The following is a 25,378-nucleotide window of genomic DNA, read 5'->3' as shown; positions in this document are numbered from 1 at the left end:
GGTGGTCTGAACACAGGTGTTTGTTCTGGTTTTCTCTGTTGTTTTTTTTCTGTTTCAAAATATATTTTTAATTAAGGGCATAGTCTGATATTGCACTATGCTGACAGTGCTTTAAGCAAAACAGAAAATATTAATTTAATGAAAAACAAAATAGAACTGTAATAATTCATTTTTCAAAATATCATGTAGATTAAATGTAAATACTGCTTTGTTTGAACTTTTGGAAAAGATTTTCATGATGCTCTAGTGGCCTGTATGTTTATATGAATATATGCATAGTTAAGATGCAAGATTCTTTATCGAAAATAGGATATAGAGCTTGGAGCCTGACAGAGCCAGAAGGTTAAAACTCAGAGGGCAGCCAGGGTTCAAATGAGTCATTGGCTTGGGATGCTGTGTGGGAATAACTAGACCCAAAGGACTGACCAAATTCAACAGAAACTGGATCCTGGGAGGTGAGATCAAAGCCTGGCGCTAAAGTGAAGGAAGTTGTCACAAATTGTGCCCATGGGATGCAGTCAAGCAAGGTAAGGTGCTAGAATAAATGTCAAGGACAAGGCAGGCAGGCCAGCCCTGGGTCAACGACAGAGTGCAAATTCCTTGCTGACCAGACACCAAGAAAAGCACATACCAGGGAGGGTCCCACCACCAGGCTTCAGCTGTGAGCAAGGTTAGGCTCTCCGGGTCGGGCCAAAGATCCATGGCAATCTCAGTGCACAGAAGGTGCCCAGAGCCCCACTTTTCCTCTCACCTCTGGGACAATGAATTTTTATTGCTTTTGACAAAATTCTCAGGCTGCATTGACAATTTCTATTATTTCCTGAAAATCTATTATCCGAAAAATTAGGCTCTACTATTTCCATTGTTTTCCAAAACAATGAAAACCTGTGGAAGTTCTATTTATTTTGAAAATAAGTTTCTGGTTTTTGTAAAACTGATTCATGTTTGATTTAGAAAATTCACACAATACAGAAATGGAAAAGGAAATAAAAATTATTCAGAAACTCTTAACTGATAGAAATAACTGTGCATGTGTGTCTAAAAGTATGTTGATTTTTTAATTTAAATTTTTGGTTTTAATTGTGGTAAAATACAGATAGCATAAAATTGACCATCTCAACCATTTTTAAGTGTACAGTTCAGTAGTGCTAAGTACATTCACATTGTTGTGAGACTGACCAATCTCCAGAACTCTTTATTTTGCAAAACTGAAATTCTATATTCATTAAACAACTCCCCATTCCCCCATCCCTCAGCTCCAGGCTACTACCATTCTACTTTCTATCTCTATGTATTTGACCACCATAAATATCTTACATAAGTAGAATCATACAGTAGTTGTCCTTTTGTGACAAGTATATTGCATTTAGCATGATATCCTCAAGGTTCATCCATGTCGTAGCACGTCAGAATTTTCCTTCCTTTTTAAAGGTTGGGAATTTTCCTTTTTATGCATATATCACATTTTGTTTATTCATTCATCCATAGATTGACACTGGGTTATTTCTAACTTTTGGCTATTGTGAATAATGTTTCTATGAATGCGGGTTTGCAAATATCATACTGATTTATCAACCTGTGTATTTTACACATTTTATGAAAATGAGTATTACTTCTTTTCAAACCTGCATTTTAAAAAATTATTGTTTCGAGTATACACAGTACATTGGTTAGACATCTACATAGTTCATAAAATGATCTCACCAATTGCTCCCTCCCTCTCCTGACCCTCCACCTAACCAACATATTAATGCTAACTGCATTCTCTTTGCCATGCTCCCCTTCCCCATGACCATTCATCAGCTACTAATTTGTATTTCTTTAACCTTCCTCCCCATTCTCCCAACTCCCCAACTCCTCTCCTCTCTGTCCATCACCAAATTGTCCACTATGTTTGTGAGTCTGTTTTTGATTAGTTTGTTCTTTTTATTCCTTAGATTCCACATATAGGTGAAATCACATAGTGTTTATCTTTCTCTGTCTGACTTTCGTTCTAAGTCCATCAAAACAATATCTTTTTCCATTCCTTTCCTTTTAGTCTGTGTGTGTCTTTTAATCTGAAGTGAATCTCTTGTAGGCAACATGTAGGGGTCTTATTTTCTTATCCATTCATCCACTCTATCTTTTAGTTGGAGTATTTAATTATTTTCCATTTGAGGTACTTAGCTAACATTTGAGGAATGTTAGCTATTGTTACCATTCTTTATTCCTGTTTTTGATACATGCTTTTTCTTCTTAAAGAAGTTCCTCCAACTTTTCCTGTAATACTGGCTTGGTGGTGATAACTTCCTTTAGCTTATTTCTGCCTGAGAAGCTCTTATCTGTCCTTCAACTCTAAATGAGAGCTTTGCTGGATGAAGTATTCTTAGTTGTAGATCCTGGTTCTTCATTCTGTTGAATATTTTTTGTCAAGACTTTCTCTCCTACAAAGTTTCTTTTGAGAAATCAGCTTCCAGTCTTATGGGTGTTCCTGTAGGTAACTATCTGCTTTTCTCTTGCTGTTCTTAAGATCTTTTCTTTGTATTTAACCTTTGGCATTTTAATTATGATGTATCTTGGTGTGGGCCTCTTTGGATCCCTGGTATTTGGGGTTCTCTGAGCTTCCTGGGGTTGTATCCCTATTTCCTTAACCAGGTTAGGGAAGTTTGCCATCATTATTTCTTCAAATAACTGTTCAACATCTTGTTTACCTTCAGGTATGCCAATCAAATGGATATTTTGACCTTTAATAGTTTCCTATATGGTCCTTAGATTATTTTTATAGTCTTGGCATCTCTTTTCTTGCCATTCTGATTGACTGTCCTTGGCTTTCCAATTTTCTAGATATGTTATTTGATTATCTTCTTTATTCACTTTGTTTATTCCTTTCTTTATTCCATTAAATATACTTCTCATTTCAGATAATGTCTTCTTCATTTCAGACTGGTTCCCTTTTGTAATTTCCATTTCTATTTTTTATATTTTTTATCTATTTGTTGAAATTCTCACTCAATTTATCTACACTTCCCAAAAGTTCATTGAGCATCTTTATAACTAGTATTTTGAACTCTACATCTGTTAGATTACTTGACTCCATTATATCTGGATCTCTGTTCTGTTCTCTCATATGGTTTCTGCTTCTTTGTCTTCCCATTTGGCTACCTTTCTGTGTCTTCTTCTGTGTACTAAGCAAAGTTCCTAAGTCTTCCAGTCTTATTAGTGTAGATTGTGAAGTAGGTGTCCAGTGGCATAGTCCTGAGAGGGATTCAGCTGTAGACCAAATTTAGCCCAAGCCTCTACCCCTCCAGGGCTACCTGTTGAGATTCAGCAAGCAATCCATAGATGCTATGCTTATTGCTGCTTCAAAAGGCCACACCAGAAACTGAGGCCAGCTGCCTCCAGGGTGAGTCTAGGCTCAGCAAGGAGCACCTGATTCACTGAGGATATACCTGGATGTGGCTTGGGCGGAACAGCAAATTGGGGGAGTTAGAGTTTCAGGGAATCCTCCGGGCAAAGATACCTTTGTTACCCAGTTTGATGACGTCTCTGCTATGGAGGCACTGTGTCTGTGCACTGGTAGGGGTGAGGGTTCAACAGGGAACAATGGATACCACTGACACTTCTGTACACAGTGAATCTTGCTTTGGTGCTCCAACAATGTAACCTTTTAAGTCCCTGGTGCCCCCTTGGCATAGCTGAATTGGCACTGGTGCTCAGAGTGAGCAAGTCCATCACTGTGAAAAACACGGCCCCTATAAGAGGAATCTGCTGCTGCCACTGCCGCAACCTCTGTCCCACTCAGCCACTCAAGACTGGGCAGCTTGCATCCTACCCCCATCCTACCTTCTGCTATTGCAGGGTGATTACTTGGATTTCTCCCTTGTTGTATGGCTTGTTCATCTAAATCCCAGGTGATTTTCCTTGCTATTTGATCCTTGTTTCTGTCACAACTTTGATTTGATCGTCAGAGGGATGAACAGAGCCTCTATCATCTACACCATTTTTTTCCTCCCTAACCTGCATTTTTTCATTTAAAATTTTCTGCTTGTTATCTTTCCTAGTCAATTACAGCTCAATAGAATCATTTTTCCTAATTTATTATAAAAATTTTTAAATATGCAAAAGAGTTGAAAGATTAGTATAATGATTATCTTTATATCTACCACTTACATTCACACATGGTTACATTTTTTTTTGTATTTGTTACATCTATTTTCTAAATATTTCTTAGAAACAAAGACTTGCTGCCTCGTGTCCACAATATCATTATCACACTTAAGAAATAAATTCATTCTCTAATACCAGCTAATATCTGGTTTATGTTAAATCATACCTGAAATATATTTTAAAGCTAATATCTTAAATCAAAATCCAATCAACGTTCAAGCATTATATTTGGTTGTTATGTCTCTTCTCTTTTAAAAATCTGGAAAACTACTGCTATATTTTTAACACGGCATTAACTTTTTGAAGATTCTATATTTGCAGGTATTCCACATTCTAGATTTCTTTGATAGTTCCCTCACGGTGTCATTTAACTTGTTCCTCTTTTGATTAAACATGTGTTAAGGAAGTTTTGGAAAGAGCATGTTGTTGATAAGGCGGTGTACTTCATGTTGCATCCCATAATAAGGCACGTGATATCCCATCCCACGATTGATGCCTCTAACTTTGATGACCAAGTTATGTGGCTAGTCCAGATGTATCTGTCATAAAGGTGATATCTTTTGCAATTACCAATTTGTGAGTGTTACTTTGTGATGCTGGGGATATTCTGTTATCTTATAACTGTCAATTAGTGATTTTAGGTAAAAGTATTTTCTAAATAATGGCATAGCAAATGACATCTATTTACCTATTTCTATCTATCTATCTATCTATCTATCTATCAATCATTTATCTATCTGTCTAATCTATCTATCATCATCCATCTATCTAAGTACCACTCTGCCTCTGGGGTTTTTATTTATTCAACATAAGAAAAAGTAATTATTCCTTGCGATGCTTGAATTGTCCTTAGTTCGGTCACGGGAGCTCCTTCCAACTGGTATTTGTGGCTTTTGGCATAATACCATTAGTCATTGAGTGCTTCCTGGCTTTCTGTGACACAAGGTGCCCCAGGCTTACCTTGGACTTCCCTGGTGCCAAATCAGATATCAATCATTTATCTAAAGAACCCTGGAACTTAGTTGGAAACAACTTATAAACTGATATCAGGGGCAGTAGATGTGCTCATTGTCACTGGGATGTCATTGCTTTGAGGACCCTGTAGTGGTCAGAATTTCCTACATTAAAAAAAAAGAATGAATTCATATTGATATTTCCAATTTAAAGTCAACATTATAGGTTGTCCCCTGTTGTTTTTATATTTGCATCTTTTCTCTTAAAATAAAAATCATGCTTCTTAAAATCATTAGCAAATTTATTTATTGCTTTATGCTATAATAGTTACAAAATAATAATTTCAAAACAAAAAACAGAACCACTGAGTGAAATTTAAGATTTTATTGCAGCACTTTTTGTCCTCACTGGGATTTAGAGCCAATACTATGTTAAAAATTCACTTGAGATGGTCTATTCTCTGTGTGGTCATGTTCAATTATTTCAGTTTGTTGTCAATTCAGGGACTTTACACTTTTCCTCTTTGATTTATTATATTATTTAAATATGTAGAAATTTTCATGTTTCAAAACTCAGAACGATATAGAAATGGAAATCTCGCTCCTATTTCAATCCCCTTCCCCCAATCCTTAATCCTCTCTATGGAAAACACTGTTCACTGGCATCCTTATTTTCCTTCTTGTCTTTTGACAAAAAATGAAGAAATACATGCATGTATTCTCATTTCTCTTCGTTACAGAAAAATGTAACATACTATATACACTATTCTGCACCTTGTTTTTTTCCCCATTAGAGGTTGTTTTTTATTCTTCTTTATGGTAGTATAAAAATTTATTGTGTATAAATACCATTGTTTAGTCAGTCTCCTATTGATGAATATTGAGTTGTTTCCCTTCCTATGAGATTGCCCAAAAAGCCACAGTGAATAATCTTCAGTTATTTTGTAGGTGTACATTTAGGGTACACTACTAGATGTGATACTATTAGGTCAAAAGGTATATTGTTAAATGTAATCAGATTTCATTCTATAGGGTTGCACATTTTTCGCTCTTCTCAGCATTGTATGAGAGTGCCTATTTTTGTAATCTTGTCAACAGAACATGTTGTCAGGCTTGAATTTATGCCAATTTGATAAGTAAGAAATGTTATCTGTCAGGTGTTTTTTTTAAGATTTTTTTGGGGGGAGTAAGTATAACATACGTACAAGAGACTGCATATATCTACAGTGCAGAACTTGAGCATTTTTACCAAATGAACTGAAAGGCACCCCAGAAGCCTTTCGCAGTACTGTGGTTCTAATTCGCCTTCACCTATTATATAGTCTGTTGAGCATCTTTTCATATATTTAAGGGCCACTTTACTTTTTTTCTGTGAAATGAGTCCTCATTTCTCTGCACCTGATGTTTTTTCCCCTCAATTTTCTATAGCTCATTAATTAACCTTTTGTGTCTAAAGTTGCAGATATTTTTTCTCTGCCATTTGTTTGCTGACTTTAAATTTTTTTCTACAAAGCAGAGGATTTTGCATTTCTTTTTGTCTAATTCCTTTATTATTTTTGGATTTCCTGGTATTTAGAAAAACTTTCCAGGTTATAAAATAATTCACTATTATCTCTGTATAGTTTTATTTTGTTAAAATTTAGATCTTCAATCCATTTGGCGTTTCTTCTTGTGTGTGGTGTGATATCAGAATGCAGTTTTATCTTTTCCCAGTTATTCTAAGACCATTGATTAAAAAGTTGATCTTTTTTCAAGTGATTTAAGGTGTCACCTTATTCTATACCAATTTCAGTTGCATGTGAGTTTATTTCAGGACTGCTTTATTCTATTGCATTGTCTATATATTCATGCACCTGTCTCGCTGCTTTAATTACAGAGACTTAATAGTGTGTTTCGTAATCTGGTAGAATGTACTAGATCTTTCCCTGTGTCCTTCTTTCCCAAGGTTTTCCTAAATATTTAGGTTTTTTTTTTCATTTTTCCATGTAAAATTTAGAACCAAGTTATTTAGCTCCAAAAAAAAAAAATCCCTAATTTCTTTGCATTTGGGGGAAGGACTGAGTTAAATTTATATATTAATATAGAAAGAATAGATATCTTTATACTTTTGAGTCATCCTATTACCACAAAAAAATCTCTTTCCATTTTTTCAAACCTTATTTTGTGTCTTTTTGTATATTTCAGGAGTGTTTGAATTTTTTCCTATACAGATTTTGCACATTCCTTTTAAATTTATTCCTAAGTAGTTTATCTTTTGTTGTTGCTGTTGTTGTTTTAAACAAAACCTTCTCTTCCATTGTAATTTCTAGCAGACTTTTCATGCTAATTTTATATACAACTACCTTTAAATTATATTGTTTGCATTAGTTTTTTTTTTTTTTTTTTTAGATCGCTTGTGTTTTCCAAGTATACTGCATCCTTATCATTGGCAGAGATGGTTTTTATCTCTTCTCATTCTTGTGCTTCTAATTATTTTACCTCTCTGATTATTTTGGCCAATAGATCCAACTTAAGATCAAATAAAATAGAGATAATGGACATCTTTGCCTCCTTCCTGAGTTTAGTAGGAAAAGAGGCTATACTAAGTAGGAAAAGAGGCTAATACTAAGTAAATTAAGAATTATACAGATTTTATTATATTAAGAAAGTATCAATCAGTTCCTAGTTAATGCTTTGTATCAGAAATGCTAATTGAATTTTATCAAAAGGATTTCTGGAAACTAAGGAGATGATCACATGTTTATTTTCATATACGCTTATGGATTCCCTAAAACTGAATTATCCTTGCATTTCTAGAAAAAGACCCACTTAGTCATGGGTTCTTTTTTTTTATGTGCTGTTAATTTGCTCTGGGAATTTTTAACAAATTATTGTTTCTATTTTCATAAATAAGAATGCTTTACGATCATTTTATTAGATGCATATTCTCACATATACGTACCATGTTTTGTTTCCATAATCCCTACTCATGACCACTTAGACCATTTCTAATTTGTTAATATTAATGATACTAAATAGAAAATTGGAAATAAACCCTTTTTCCTTCCTGTGTTTACAATCAAATGGAAAATTTATAGACTGTCCTTGTTGGAGCAAAGAAAATCCTATTTTATATTTTATAAGAGACTACTATTTCCCAAAAAGGAACACTAGAATTTTAACCAGATATAAAGCTTCATCAATTTTTCTTTCTTTTTTTAAAATGCCAGTTTATTTATTTTTTTCATACTATATATACATAATTTTTTTAACATTTTATTTTTTTATTTTTCCCCTCCCTTCTCCCTTCTGGTAACCACTAGTCCATTGTCCATGTCCATGAGTCTCTGTTTGTTTGTCCTGTTCATTTGTTGCTTTTAGATTTATATCCCACATGTGTGATATCATATGGTTTTCAAACTTTTCTGTATGGCTTATTTTGCTTAGTATGATTGTTTCAAGGTACATCCATTTTGTTGCAAGTGGCAGTATTTCATCTCTTCTATGGTTGAGTAACATTCCATTGCATACAGCTTCTTTAGCCAATCATCTATCACAGGAAACTTCAGTTGCTTCCATGTCCTGGCCACTGTGAATAATGCTGCATGAACATTGGTGTAAAATATCTTTTCAAATGTGAGTTTTTGAGTCTTTGGGGTAAATAGCCAGTAGAGGGATTGCTGGATCAAATGGTAGGTCAATTACATCAATTTCTTTCTACTAGATACTAAAAGTTTACCTTATTATAAGGGAGGAGAAAATCTTTTTGTGTCATTTTTCTACTTCAGGATAAGGTTTATAGACAACACCAAAAGCACTGTAAAGAAGCTTAGAGCAAGGAATCAAGGTTCCCAGTCTACCACTGGTGAGCTGTATGATCATATTTGTAATCTCCCTATTTCTCATAAGTAAAAAGAGACTAGGATTTATAGGTTTGTAAGAAAGTCTAATTATAGTTGTGTTTACTATAATTAGTTCATTTTTAACAAGAAAACTACTCATTTAACTTGTATAACACTTGATCTACTATGTAACAACAACGGTTAATTCATTCAGGTCAGATGGTGAGATAAGTAGAGAACATTCCTAAGTGCTATAGTGGATCCTTTTGTAGAATACCCAGAAGGTATTCCCACCCTTTCTCCCTTCTTTGACTCTCAATACAGAGGCCGAGAAATTATACTCATATACTCATTTTCTTAGTCTCCTTTGTAGCTAGGGGTATAATTGGTTCTGGCATTGGACAACTAAAAGGAAGTCTGTAGGGAGAGGGAATCCTCTGAAAATTTCTCTCAAAAGAGAAAAGAAGAATAAAAGAAATATGGTACATATTAAGCCATAAAAATGATGAAATATTGCTGTTTGTAACAAGGATGGATCTTGAGTTTATCATGCCAAGTAAAATAAGTCAGACAGAAAAGGACAAGAACCATATGATTTCACCTACAGGTGGGATATAAAACAAAAAGCAACAAATTAAACAAACAACAAATTCATAGATACAGACAACAGAATGGTGGTTACCAGAAGGGAATGGAGGGGGTGGAGGACAAAGAATGTAAAGAAGGTCAAATATATGCTGATGAAAGGAGACTAGACTTTGGGTGGTGAGTGCACAATGGGGTGTCAGATGTTGTATTATAAAATTGTACATCTGACATTTATATAATGGTATTAACCAATGTTACCTCGATGCATTTAATTTAAAAAATGCAATGTTAAAAAAAAGAAGAGAATCTCTGTTCTATTCCTCTTCTTTCATTTCCTGTCTTTGAACATAGGTGTGTAAGGATATGCTTGCATGGAGATAGCATGCCATCTTGCAACTAAACTGACATCCTAAGAACGGCAGAGTAGATGGATGGAGAAGAACCTGAGGCCTTGATGAAACTATTGAGTCAAATCTGAAACATATATCACCATAATTCTGAGGTAAAAAAGAAACATATTTGTAGTTTAAGCCTCTGATAGTCAGACTTGCTGAGGCTGAAAGCCCTTTAAATGAAATACGTAAAAACAATTCTTTTACAATGCATTACCTATTAAATTCCTTATAACAAGTCTATGAGGGCTTTCCCTTCCAGAATAAGCAGAGCCCAAGAATCTGGCTAATCCTAAAACCCATAATACTAGAGCCTGGCCTGGGCATAGATGACCCTGAACACCTACTGTCTTATAGCCAAGAGGCAATTGTTTTTCTGTCCTGAATTAGGGTAGTCAAGAGAACAAACAAACAAATAATAAATAAAATAAAACAATATAATGATTGGAAAATTCAGCTGACTGAATTAGCTTTTTTTGTTTTTTTAACACATAAGAAAATATGAGGGTCAGAACATAACTTAATAGTAAATAATGGTGCCAGGATTCAACTCTAGGTCTGATCTCCAATCAGACTCATTCTAGTTCACTGATACAAGGCTACTTCTCTCATTCTACAGGGGAAAGACTGATTCTTCACATAGAACTGGTTGGCCATCCAAGATATACTAAATTACAGAAAAGGGAGTAGACAGATATTATCTTGTGATTACAAAAGGACTTTGCCTTTATGTAAGAAATTGGACAAACTTTGGATTAGTTTGACATGCAATATAATAGATTAGTAATGCATGCCAGCTCTCTGACTCTTAGCAGGAACAATTAAGCTGAGGCCCCTTGCCATTCTGGCATATACTAAGACTAAGTTACACCCTACAGTAAATATGAGACATAAAAGAAAAATACTATTTTGAAATTGCTGTGTTAGACCCAAACTACATTGTTCAGGCTGATACCAACCACATATAACAAAAGCAAAGTTAAATTACTTGAGAATACAGCCTTAGGAAAAGTGAAATCAAAGAACTCTTATGTGTGCAATTTAAGAAACTGTAAGGTGATGGACCTCCACTAATTGGATTCCAGTACAAAAGAGGAAAACAGTGCCTATGAAATTGAACAGACTTTTTTTTTCTTCAAAAAATGTGTCTGGATGAATATTGGCAATGTGTAGGCATATATTCTTTCATCTGATGGACAATAAAAAAAAAAAAAACTGTTCATGAGACAATAGTTCAAGATGACTTTCTTTTACCACCACTAAAAAAAACCCAGATTCTTTAATACTGAAATACTCATGTTGCCACAGTGATTTCTAGAACTACATATTGGAGGTATTGAAGAGGTTGAGAGGGTACAAGAATAGTCATGCTCATACAATTGGCACTATGCTTTTTAGTAGAAATGTATCAGTTCCCTTCACACTGGACTATAAATACACATATCCTTCCAGCTAATAGTTAATGAAACTAAAATATAATTCTTATATTTTGCATTCACTGAGATTTGAGGTGATATTGCATTTAAGAAAAAAGCAATAATGTGTGACCACAAGGATAGTTTTCTAGTGAAAAACATGATTATTAAAATAGAAAATGCAGTGTAGGTAGTGCAAAGCACACTGGCTATAAAAAACAAACAAAAATAAAAACAGAAACAGTAAATTAAAAGGTATATTAAAGAACTCAGAAAAAAAAGCATATGAAGTGAAGAAAAGGCTATAAAAGGTAAATTTGGGGGACAGATGTAAGAGGACCAATACATGTAAGTAGAGAGATATTCTACAAGAAACAAAGAGAGAAAACAGAGTATCAAATCTCTGGAAATAAAATCTCCCTAGAGCTAAACATAACCTGGAGACATTAATTAATAAAGCTCAACAGTAATGGAAACAACCTACAAACACTTGGGCTGAAAAAAAATTATTGAAACTAAATCAAAATTACTTTGGTATTAAACTTCTCATCTAGAGCTCTAATGCTATAAAAAATTTTAAGCAAAAATATTATTACCCAATGAATTGAATAGCCTCAAAATTATTATTATGTAAGACAGTAGTAAGTAGATGTTCTCAGACATTCAAAGTCTCTGAAAGTATACCACTGTAGCAATATCTTCTCTGAACAAATGAATTGAATAGTTCTCTAGCTAACTGAAACATGAATTAAAGTAAAGGATTCAGATAATAAGAATATTAGAGTAAAAGAAATTGCAGTGGATAATAATATGAGTAAAATAATGTTTCCTTTTTAGTATACCATGGAGTCAGTCCTACATACTTGATTGCCTGCAGCAGAAGTTATGGCTGGTCCTCACAGCCAATCAGCCTAAAGATCAATCCCACCCACTGATGTACTAACAACAATCAAGCTTCAACTACAGCAGGAGAGGACACAAAACCCACACATGGGACAACCCTGGAACACCTGGCTCAGGTAGGCAGGGAGACTGCCACTGGGCCCCACAGAACTCTTATATCTAAGGCCACTCTGCCAAGATGCAGTAGCTCCTCCTAACACATAGAAACAAACACAGGGAGGCAAGCAAAATGAGAAAACAAAGAAAATGTAATAAATGAAAAATAAAGAAAAAAAAAAGCAAGAGAAAACTCCAGAGAAGGAACTCAACAAAAGGGAGACAAGATACATAGTTCAAAAACCTGGTTATAAGGATGCACAATAAACTTAGGGGGAGAATAGATTATCTCAGTGCGAACTTCAACAAATAGATAGAAAATATTTTTTAAAAAGAGAGACAGAATACATAAAAAAATAGAATCAGACAGAAATGAAGACTATAATAACTGAAAGGAAGAATGCACTAGATGGAATCAACAACAGATTAGAAGAAGGCAAGGATCAAATCAATGATTTGGAGACAAGATAGCAGAAAACTCCCAATCAGAACAGCAAAAAAAAAATAATAATAATAATAATTAAAAAGAAGAAAGTCTTAAGGGATCTCTGGGAAAACATCAAGCATAACAACATTCACATTGTAGGTGTCCTCAAAGGAGAAGAGAGAGAGCAAGGGATTGAAACTCTACTTGTTTTCCGGTAGCTTGGTGTCTACACTGTTTCTCTGTCCTAGTGTTTCTGTCTGTTACTTTAGTTTGGTGGTAGTCTATGATTTTTCCCTCTTTTCCGTCTCTGTTTATGTTATGTGTCTTAGTTTTGAATTTGTGTGTGTGTGTGTGTGTGTGTGGTTACCATGAAGCGTATGTAAAAGAAAGTTTCATATACATAATAGTCCTTTTTCTTCTGTATGCACCTTATCTCCATTCCCCTTTGCAAATTTTGACCTTTACCCTCTAGCCTTTTATGTTTTTGTTGTTATAAATTATCCTGATTTATGCTTTGAGTTCTTTGCTATAACCACTGTGGAAACAGTATGAAGGTTCTTCAAAAGAAAAGAACTATCATACCAGCAATGCTCTTCTGGGTATATAACCAAAACATTTGAAAACATTTATCTATAAAGATACATGTAAACCTATGTTCCTTGCAGCATTATTCACAGTACCCAAGACATAGAAACAACTAACGTATCCTTCAATGGATGCTTGGATAAAGAAGATGTGGTACATACATGTAATGGAGTATCGCTCAGATGTAAGAAAAGATGAAGTAATTCTATTTGCAACAACATGTTGGATCTTGAGATTATCAAGCTCAGTGAAACAAGTCAGACAGAAAAAGTTGAGAATCATATGATTTCACTCATATGTGGGATATAAAACTGAAAGTAACAAATGAAGATGACAAACAAACAAATGAACAAAAGCTCATGGCCACAAACAATGGTTTAGTGGTTACCAGAGGGGAAAGAGAAGGAGGGAGGAAGAAAAAAGTAAAGGGGGTCAAATATATGGCAACAGAAGGAGATTTTATTTTGGGTGGTGAATTGAATTATACACATGAAACCTACATAATTTTATTAACCAATGTCAACTCAATAAATTTAATTTAAAAATTTTTTTTTAAAACATAAGAAATGCTTTTTGAAGAAAGAATGACTGAAAACTTCCCTAACTTGTTAAAGAAAACAGACATACAAGTCCAGGAAGCTCAAAGAGTCCCAAACAAGATGAACCCAAAGAAACCCACACCAAGGCACATCATAATCAAAATGCCAAAGTTTAGAAATGAAGATTTTTAAAGTAGCAAGAGAAAAGCAGTAAGTTACCTACAAGAGAGCTCCCATAAGACTGTCAGTTGATTTCTCAACAAAAACTTTTCAGCCTTGAAAGGATTGGCACAAGCTATTCAAAGTGATGAAAAGTAAGGACCTACAACCAAAATTACTCTACCCAGCAAAGCTAACACTGAGAATCAAAGGAAAGAAAAAGAACTTCTCAGACAAGAAAAAGCTAAAGGAGTTCACCACCACCAAACCAGTATGCCAAGATATATTAAAGAAAAGAAGAAAAAATAAAAAATTTCAATAAGAAAATATCACAAGGAAAAAAAAAAAAACATGCTCACTGCCAAACACATAATAAAAGCAGTGGATCTCCCAACACTAAAGTTAGTACAAAAATGAAAAGCCAAAAGTAGGATGATCATGTGTAATTACAAAGGTAAATTAAGGGATACACATACATGCACACACACACGTGCACACACATGAAGTAAAACAAAATGACAAAAACATAAATAAAGAGAGGATGAGTAAAAATGGTGGCGATTATAGAATGTGTTTGAAATTAAGTAACCACAGACTGCTTTAAATATAGCTTGGTACATATTAAGCACATGATAATCACAACCAAATATTCTTAAGACATATAAAGAAATAAAGAGAAAATAATTCAAATGTTACACTATAGAAAGTCATCAACAACAAAAGAAGAGAGCGAGAGAATAAGAAAGGAACAAAGAACTACAAAAAAAACAATGAAAAAAACAATTAATGTCACTAACTCCACCTTTATTAATAATTACTTTAAATGTAAATGGATTAAATGTTGGAACATTTAATGGATAAAGAAGTGGTACATACATACAATAAATATTATTCATTCATAGAAACGAATAGTCTTACCATTTCTGACAACATGGTTGGACCTAGAGGATATTGTGCTAAGTGAGATAGGTTGGACAGATAAATACAAATACCATGTGATTTCACTTATATGTGAAATATAAAAGGCAAAATAAACCAACAAGCAAGACAGAAGCAGACTCATAGATGCAGAGAACAAACTAATGGTTGCCAGGTTGAAGGGCAAGGTGAAGAATTTGAAGGGATTACATAGAAATTGGCAGTTACAAAACAGTCACAGGATATACAGTACAGTTTAGAGAATATAGTCAATAATGCTGTAATAACTAGACATAGTATCAGGTAGTTTACAAGACTTATTGAGGGGAATCACTTTGTAAGTTATATAAACATTCAACCACTATGCTGTACACCTGAACCTAATACAATATTGAGCATCAACTAATTGAAAAATAAAAATAAATTTTAAAAATCAAAAAATGGAATTTATTCACACATTAATTAAGACTTTCTATATGCCAAACACCTCTATGTGCTGGGGATTTGCTGATAAACCATATTTATGATATCTTCTCACTCCAGGAAAGATAGACAATAAACACCAGACTACTGAACTGATGAGACAATGTTACACAGTGATAGTTCCCTGAAGGAAACAGAATGAGATGTGATGGAGAGTGGCTTATAAGGAGTTTCTTGAGTGGTCACAGAGAAGCCCCTCTGAGGAGATGATGAGCTAAGACTTGAATGATGGGAAGCTAGGAGTTCAAAGATGGTAGAAATAGAGTAGTTTGTATGGATGAGCTTGCAGAATGTTTTGTTAAGTGGCAAAAAGGCCATTATGAACCAGTATGTGTTACAGTATGTATACTGTGCATCTAAAAATCCCCTAGGATATTCAGAAGGTATTAACAGTAGTCATACTAGTTGGGCAGTTATGGACCATTGACCATTTTTACTTTTTCTATTTGCATATCTGTATTTCAGACATCCTTCTACAATGAATACATTATCATTATTACTCACCCTCTAAATTTTTAAAATTTTTAAAATTTTAGTCAGACCCCATTCTATGGTGCTGGAGATACAACAGCAACCAAACAAAAATCCATGACTTATGAAGCTTTCCTCTGGGCCAGGAGAGGCAGGGGAGATGAGGGAACAGACTTACTAAAAATTAATAAGTATGTTAGATAATGGTAAGTATCTTGAATATATAAGGCAGTGAGGTGTAGTATATAAGAATATGAAGAGGAGAGACAGTCTAATTTGGGAGTGGACCATGCAGCTTTTTAGGGAAAAGGCTTTTTAGGCAGAAGGAACAACACAAGTGCCAAAGTGGTAAGCCTGCTAAGGCCATGGACTGTAGTGAGGTGATGATGGGATAATGGATGGATGATGGACTGACAATATCAGAGACAAGGAGTGGAGGGGTAAGGGAGCAGATCCCATAGGGTGATCAGGTCCTTGTAGGACACTTATGCTGAGAGACAGCAAAGCATTGGAGGGTTTTGAACAGATGAGTAACATGGTACATTTTTAGCAGAATCATTTGGGCTCCTGTGTTGAGAACAGGCCAATGAAGGCAGGGGCAAAAGTAGGTGAACACATTAAGAGGCTATTGCAAATAAATCTAAGCAAGAATGATGAAGATTTAAACCAAGATGAGAGTGAAACTGCATTCAAATTCTCGGTCTATATCAAAATTAGAGTCGATAGGATTTGCTTATGGATTACTTGAAGCAACAGGAGAAAAATAAATCAGTGATAACTCCAGGATCAGTGATTCATGATCCTGAACAGTTTGCTATTGGCTGAGATAAAACTTCAAGAGGATGAACTTTTGTTTATTTGTTTGTCAGGAAGGGATGAGTTTGAAATGACCAATAAAGATTCAAATGAGGAACTCAATAAAATATTTGAATATATGAGTGTAGAGTTAAGGAGAGAGCTATAGGCTTAAGATATACATGTGATAGACATGTGATGTACAAGATAAACATGGTAGTCTCCCATGGCATTTAAAGCTATGACTGAAATGATAGAAAAGTAAATGGCTATAAAGCCTCTGCCCTGAGACATTTTATCATTAATGGTCTGAGAGAAGAGGAGGAGACTGAAAAGAAGAGGAAATAAGTAGAAGAGGAAACCAAAAGAGTGTAGTACCCTGAAAGCCACATGAAGAAAGTATATCAAGATGGAAGAAATGACCAATGGTAAAATGAGAACTGATAAAAGATCACTTGTGGAGTAATGTGGAGTACATTACTCTTGACCAGAGCAGTTTCAGTAGAGTTGGGGTGGTGAAAGTTTGCTTGAAGCGGATTCAAGAGAGCATGGGAAGAAATAAATTGGGGTCAGCATGAGATTTGCTTTAAATGGGGTTTCGGCTAGTAGAATCGAGAGGAGAATTATTTTCTTTAAAGATGGGTAAACTGAAAGAAATTATAATGGGGGAAAATAGAAGATTTACTGGAATTTGAGAAATATAAGACTATAACACTTATTCCAGGAAAAACAAACCACTAATTGGTGAAGTATTTCCAGATCTTTGGGCACTTTTCCCCTGACCATCATCTTTAAGGTCAGAATCAGGAAGAAAGAGCTCAAAAGCTCAAGGTTAATGGAGACAAGTAAAGATGTTTTCAGACTATTATGGAGACCACTTCCAACTTCTATTTATAAGTTAGTCTTATACCCTGCCATTCCCTTTAATTTATTGTGCTTATCTTCCTTGGAACTCCTTGTTCCTCACTGTCTGCTTCTCTCTCCACATCCCAGCATCAGTCCTCTGAAATCCAGGGTCAATAGACCCATCAAATTAAGACTCTTAAACTATATATGCTTCTAAAAAATATCTTTTTTTCTTGAAGAAAAATGCAGTATTACAAGTCAGCACGGTTTATTTTTCAAGGAACAAGAGGCTGTAAGCAGTCATACTTCTGAGCTAATAAAAGAAACTGCTGGTTCCAGCCATCAGGGATCAAGAGGAAGGAATGAAGTAAAAAAGAATTATATCCTTGAAATTCTGAAAATCATGAGTTCATAAAAAGAAAGTCCAATCTATGAAAAACAAGGTTTGTGATCAAATAAATTTGTTGAACACTTAGCACTAATTTACTTTCCTTAGCCACAGACACATTCTGAGAAGTTATAATGGTGTTACCCTGACAGATCCAAAAGGAAACAAACTTACAAAAAAACATACATGATCTCCCCTCACTCTCATTGAACAATTTAGTCTAGAGCCATTAGATAGGGCCAAGCAAGGTAGGTATCTGCCTTGGCCAGGGGTGCAGAGCCCAAGCAGGGTGAAAAGGACACCCAGGCAGGGAAGGGCATCAGAGCAATGCACGATTGGTTATCAACTGCGACTGAATTATGGAAACTAGTTTTCTCTGAGCAGGGAATTACAAAAATGAACAAGAGGAAACTAGAATGAACTATGTGGTGGTAGATTAGAATTGGTGGTATTGGTATAAATACCTCTATGAATTAGAATTGAAAGCTTAGAAATAAATGTAGGTGTAAATGTGTGTATATATGTGTAAGCAATTGTGTGTGTGTGTTTTTGTGTGTGTATTCAAACCTATATCCCCTTGTTTTGTCCACTGAGAGGGCTTAGAAGCAACCCCACCCCACAGCCATAAGCACAACTAGAGCAGAAATCTTGGCTTCCAAATATTATTCTCCAGTAAAAGTAACTAGAGGTTCTTGAGAAGTGGATTATTCCAAGACTCTAGCAGGGAAAGTATGGATGATCTTGGAATACGTGGTAGTGCCAGAAGGCAAGGAAATGCTCAAAGAATAAGAGAGACATGTCAAAAGAACATAGAAGGCAATTTGAAGAGGGTCCCACTGGCCAAATCTGGGAAAATTTGAACATGGAAATAAACAATGAGAATAAATGAAACACAATGAGAATCTCTGAGTCCATGCTAATATAAATAAATGGATAAATTGAAAGGTTAATGAAGAATGGGCTACGTACATGGTTTTAAAATATCTCCCTACAAAATAGTTACTATTCACAAAGTAAAAAAAATATCACTTCACATTGACAAAATCTTGCAGACATCAGTTAATCAAATAATCAAAGTAAACATCAGGATGCAAAAGGAATATAGTATTGCCTCTGTAATACTATAAGTGAATAACTTGAATCTAATTATGAAGAAACATCAGGCGAACCCAAATTGAAGGACATCCTACCAAAATACTGGCCTGTAATCTTCAAAATTATCGAAGTGCAAAAAGACCAAGGAACTGTTCCAGACACAAAGAGGCCAAAAAGATACAACACCTAAATGCAACACTTGAATATAAACTGGGCCCATTTACTCTAAAGAACATAAAAAGGACAACTGGTAAAACTCGAATGAGACCTGAATTTCAAATGGCAAAATGAATCCATGTTAATTTTCTGATTTTAATGGTTGTGTTGTAGTTGTGCAGGAGAGTGTCCTTGTTGGTAGCAAATACACACTGAAGTATTTGGGGGTTGTGAGGATATCAAGTTGACAACTCACTCTCAAATAGTTCAGGCAGAAAAATGATGGCTGTGGACTATAACTGCAACTTTTCTGTGTGAGATAGTTTCAAAATAAAATAAAATTATATATTTGGAGAAAAAAAAGACTCATCTTGATTCTCAAGCACATATGGCCACTGAAGTTACTTAATGTGATAATATCCCTTGGAATTTATCTTCCCCAGCAGATATGGGAAGGAACACTTCTGTAAGCAGTCCCGTCAGTCCCTTATATACAGGGAGGCTCCATGGACAGGAAAGCCTTCTGAGTTAGAGTCCAAAGCATTTAAAAGTCGCATCTTCTTTTCTTTGCCTGTGAATACAAACTGGTGAAAAGGAGAAGGGAGAAAAATAACTCTGAATTTATTTACACAAAGGGACAAGCCAAGAAAAATTTTAGAATCTATGTCAAGTTCATTGCATCATGGTAGAAACAGGAATCAGCTTGATATAATAGAAGAAGTACAATTAGTGACTTTATGGTATCATTTAATCTCTCTGTACATAATTTAAGAAAGAAAGTCTAAGTATTATTTAGTATCATCACTGAAGATATCATCAAAATAAAAGTTGAAAACCATTGATGTTCTGAGGAGTTAAGGACCTTGTTTATGTGAAGCCAGAATTAAAATCCACATTTGGCATCCCATGACTATCTAAATAGATGCCCATGCTATCTCGATGACACTAGGTGGTTTTCTAAAAAAAAATAGAGAGGAGAAATGATATTCTGTTCTCCAAGAAATAAAATGCTCTGAGAAAACTGAGGTAGACATAGACTGATCAGAATTTGAATAAAAATCCACTTGCCAATCCCTTTAAGCCATACTTTTCTTGTAATCCTTTACAAAAAAAAAAAAAAATCCCCAAACAGGTAGCATTAATTGTTATTTGTTTTTTTTTTTTAATTTTCAATTATAGTTCACATTCAATATTATATTAGTTTCAGGTGTACAGTATAGTGGTTAGACATTCATGTAATTTATGAAGTGATCCTCCCAATAAGTCTAGTACCCACTTGACACCATACATAGATACTACAATATTATTGATTATATTCCCTGTGTTATTCTTCACATCCCTGTGACTATTTTGCAACTATCAATTTGTGCTTCTTAATTTTTCACCCATTCCCCCCCACCCCCACCAACTCCCCTCCCATCTGGTGACCATCAGTTTGTTCTCTGTACTTATGAGTTTGTTGCTGTTTTATTTGTTAATTATTTTGTTTTTTAGATTCCACATACAAGTGTGGAACCTAAAACACTGAGTTTTTCACTCAGCATAGTAGCCTCTAGGTCCATCCATTTTGCTGCAAATTGTAAGATTTCATTATTTTTATTCTTTTTATATTCCATTGTATATATGTACTACATCCTCTTTATCCAATCATCTATTGATGGACACTTAGATTGCTTCCATATTTTGGCTACAGTAAATAATGTTGCAATGAACATAGAGATGCAGATATCTTTTTGAATTAGTGTTTTAGATTTCTTCAGATAAATACCCTGAAGTGGGTCATATGATAGTTCTATTTAAAAAATTTTTCAGGAACATCCAAACTGTTTTCCAATTTGCAATCTTGACAACAATGCACAAGGGCTCCTTTCTCTCCATATCCTTGCCAGCACTTGTTATTTTTTGATCTATTAATGATGGCTATTCTTACAGGTGTGAGATGATATATCATTGTGGTCTTAATTTGCATTTCCCTGATGATTAGTGATGCTGAATATCTTTTCTATTGGCCATCTGTATGCCCTCTTTGCAGAGACATCTATTCAAGTCCTCTGCTCAGTTTAGGATTGGTTGTTGAATAGTATTTTAAGATATTATTGATGACTTACCTATGCAGATTCTCTTGATGCCTCTCTGCTCATTCTACATGATAGCTTCATTAATTGCAACACCCAAGCCACCATTTTATAAGTGGAAGCAGTGAGTTACTGGTGGCCTAATAAAATTCATTAAGTATCTACATTCTCTAAAGTTCAACAAGTTGACTATGAAAATAATCTTCTTGCTTTTCCTTATGTAATACCAGTGAGCTTAATCAAGGAATCAGGAAAGACAGTTGGAAGCAGAAAACAAAACAGTATCAATTGCTAACATTTCCCATTCTCTGCTAAGCCTTGTCTTATCTGAGTTTGTACAATTGTTTCATCTTTTCCATAATATCAGAGTAAAGAGAGCCTGGAAAATCCTGGTCTTTCCACAGTAACTATCAGTGGGATTTTCCATAACTGTCTGGATGCAAAATAAAAATCTTGAAAAGTTGATCCAATTCTAAAACTTATTTCTCAACTTACTAATAAATAGAGAGACAACCCATCCATATTTTCTTCAAATAACATTTGGTTTCTTGGTCAGACTGCTAATACCTGAAAAAGTTGTTGAGTTTGTTTCAACAAAACTACATTCAATGAGCTGTAAAATGCATTTATGCATTAAACACTCTTTTTTTACATGTGACTTAGGGCCAGAGATGGGACTGTGAGACAGAACCTTGCCAAGAAATTGGAAAGGGAATAAAATTGTCTTCTAAAAGTTAAACTGAAATCAACACTTGATGGATTGGGGCCAGGAAATGAGAAATCACCACATGGGAAAAAAGTACTTCTAGGCTAGCAAGATTTGCCTGTGACCCCACTACAGATACAGTACACACATCTAAAGACCATATTTATCAATCATGAAGTCATAGAAGAAGAAAGATTGCTAAAGCAGGCCTGAGTAGGCCCCACCAAGACTCTGTGCAGTGTGGAGGAAATCTGGGCCAGCAGTGAATCAGTGACAAGGCGTCTCTATGGTGAAAATGAATTCATCACTTGATCTTAGACTGATTACCCTGAGCTGGCCTATGTTATTCATGATGGAAAACTCAATATTGAGTATATGGCCTGGCCTAGAGCAGGAAATCATTAGATTCAATGAATTTGCTCCAAGTCTTCGCTCACAATCTCCTAATTACAATTTGGCTTCCATACAGTTCTGTCTATAGGGAGAGAATGACCTAGTCTTGTGGATTTTAATTCTGGCCCCCATGCCAGCTATAGCACTCACTGAAATACAGTTCAGCATTTGAGCTTGCTTACTCAGACTCAGCTCTCAAAAGAAGGGCCCCTGAGTGCTCTGAGGGATCAAGTTTCAGAGCCCACAAGGGCTGGCAGCTAGCTTCTGGGCCATGGTAAATTCACCAGAGTGGTGATGGTAATGGTGGTGACAGGGATAACTGTGGCCATGTGCTAAGCACCCTCTATGTGTCAGACACTGCACTATATGCTTTATATACTTGAATTCCTTTATTCCCTGCAACAATCCACTAAAGTAGGTATTATTAGTATTCCCATTTTGTAAATGAGAAACTTGAGGCTTAGAAAGCTTTAGTAACTTACCCAAAGACCCACATTAAGAATCTGGATTCAGAGCAAGATTTGTTTGACTCTTAAAGCTTAATCTCTTAAATTCTGAAAATACTCTCTGGAAGATGAACCCTATCCTTCTCCTGGCTATCTTCTGCTTCAATAGTGTGCTTAAGGCCATCCAGTCCACCTTTAGCATGACTATTCATCAATATACCACTACTGTACCAGCCTTCATATCAGTGCACATAAAGAGTAGCAATAAATCCTTAACAGAAGTGCAGAAAGTCAAACCCTATCTCAGTGAACAGCATTGCTGTCACTGTCTATTCCATGCCACCATATCGTAAGCTTCAGAAGCCAAAAATGACACCTCTCTCCATTGCCACTTTGGGCACACACATTCTCGTCATTTGCATATCCTTCAGTAAACCTCTTTAATAATTCTCTAATGTATCCATTTCTCACTATCACCATTGTCACTACCTGTCTTTCAACTGGACCTCTACGAAAGTCTACCGGGCAATATTCTTGCTCTCACTCTTGCCCTCCTTCACTCTCAACTATGCATCTAGTGTTCTCTACATTATTCAATCATAGCATTCCACTGTTTAAAAATCTTTCAAGGGACCCCCAATCTCTCATCGTACTCTGTGTCTCAGACCTAATAGTGATTGGACTATACTTAGCCATGTCTGCTCCAAGATGGCACACAAGTCAAGCCTGGAATACACTCTCATCCCCCTGAACCGTCTTCCTTCCACACTTCCTCCAGTAAGCTCATAAAGGAATTTTGGGGCTTCTCATGTTTCGCCTCCTCCAGGGAGCCTGAGTTAGGTGCCCATCTGAGGTCTCTAATCACATCCAGCTCATCTCTCATCTCACTGTATGGTAATTTTCTATTTATGTGACTCCAACCCCAGTCTATGACCTCCATGAAGCCCAGGATCCACTCTGTTTATACACAGTGCCACACACACACACACACACAGAGAGAGAGAGAGAGAGAGAGAGAGAGAGAGAGAGAGAGAGAGAGAAAGAAAGTGCATGTGGAATGAATGAATGAACAAACAAATGAGAAACTGGTATATCATAGGTGTCAGATTCCACCGACGTCCTCGATTCCCAGCTGTGCGATTTTGAGAAAGTTGTTTTACCTCCCTCAGATTCTCTGTAAAACAGAGATCATAAATCCTATACTGTTAAGTTCTTATGAGATTTAAACTAAATCATATAGTATGTGGAAAGTCCTCAGCACCATTCCTGGTATATAATAAGTGCTTAAATGTTGATTGTTATTATTATTGCTATGTCATTAGAGGCCTAATAGAAAGTATTCATGTTCTCGAAAGGCCTCACAAATATTCCCAGACCTCATGATGACTCAGCCACTCCTAGACTCCTCAGCATTCATGTTTTATGTTTTATAATATATTATCTTGCACTCTTGTACTACTTTGAAAGGATCTGTCACTCCCATGCTTTCTCCAAGATGCCTAATACTCAACAAATGCTCTTAGGTGAAATGGTATTAAGATTTGCTGCAGTCTTACTCCCCCGTGGAGTGTAAAGACTAATTCTTAAAGAATATATGTTTAGAGTGTAAAGACTAATTCTTAAAGAATATATGTTTTTAAATATATACGTCCCTCGCAGATGGCTCCAAGATGAGAAGAGATAGTGCAGAAGACACGCCTTAGGCAGAAGGGGTCTCCAAGAGACTCGGCCTGCGCACTGCACTCGGGCGCCCGACAATGCGATCCCGCCCATGACGGATTCCTTCTTTATCAACCACCGCCCAGCTAGATCCCACTGAGTGCCCGCCATTAGGCTGCCCTTGGTGGGCCCAGCCTTCCACAAACTCCGACTTTGCTGTATATCCCCGAGGGATACTCCTTGCAAAGTTTCTCTTTGATAGGAAGGAGGCTCCGCTACCGGCTGGTAATCGAACACCTGGGCACAGCCTCGGAGGCCTCCCTGCACCGGGCCTCCTCGGCTGTCCACCCGGCGCCCCACGTACCTCTTACAGGGAATCAGCGCCTTCCTCTCATCCAGCACCCGGACGCGCTGGTTGAGCCCGTCGTAGGACAGCAGCGCGCGACTATTGCGCCCGCTGCTCTGCCGGTATAGTACCTGGCGCCCCTCCCACTGCTGCGGCGCCTGGCAGGGGCGCGGCGCCCCTGGATTGCCCCAAGTCCCCGCTCGCAGCGCCGCCGCCCGTGGGCCGTAGATGCCGCCCAGCGCCCAGACCCAGAAGCCACCCAGCAGCCAGGCGCGTAGGGCCCCTAGAGCCCCCCGGAGGGGAGCGCGCCCTGGCATCACCGTTCGAGAGCCAGCCCAAGCCTACGGGGGCGCTGAACAGCCTGGGCGCAGCGCGGCCGAGGCGCGGACGGCGGTGCGTGGTCTCCTGCACAGTGCCTGAGCGTGGTCTTGGCGAAGTTGCTGCTTGTCCTCACAACGGCCTCTACAACTGTTGGGATCAGGACACGCCAGGCCGGGAGCCGAGACCAGGGGCCTGGGAAAGTTTGGGTGAGCCACGCAGGCGTTATTTCTGCGTTGGCCAGTGCCCGCTGCAGCTT

At 36.4% G+C, this 25,378-nt stretch overlaps 1 protein-coding gene across 1 annotated transcript in view; it reads right to left on the bottom strand.

Moving 5' to 3' along the window:
* The window catches only part of EPDR1 (ependymin related 1), a 30,353-nt gene extending 4,975 nt beyond the window's left edge, over window positions 1–25,378 (bottom strand). Inside the window, exon 1 of the mRNA XM_016138051.2 lies at window positions 24,820–25,378. Coding sequence (XP_015993537.1) covers window positions 24,820–25,118 — 299 coding nt within the window. The 5' untranslated portion in view covers window positions 25,119–25,378. The remainder of the gene's footprint in view (window positions 1–24,819) is intronic.

This window comes from Rousettus aegyptiacus, unplaced genomic scaffold (assembly GCF_014176215.1).
Source record: "Rousettus aegyptiacus isolate mRouAeg1 unplaced genomic scaffold, mRouAeg1.p scaffold_m13_p_13, whole genome shotgun sequence".
Classification (NCBI taxonomy): Eukaryota; Metazoa; Chordata; class Mammalia; order Chiroptera; family Pteropodidae; genus Rousettus; species Rousettus aegyptiacus.
Note: the sequence above shows the minus strand (reverse complement) of the source record. Positions and strands in the feature narration are given on the sequence as shown.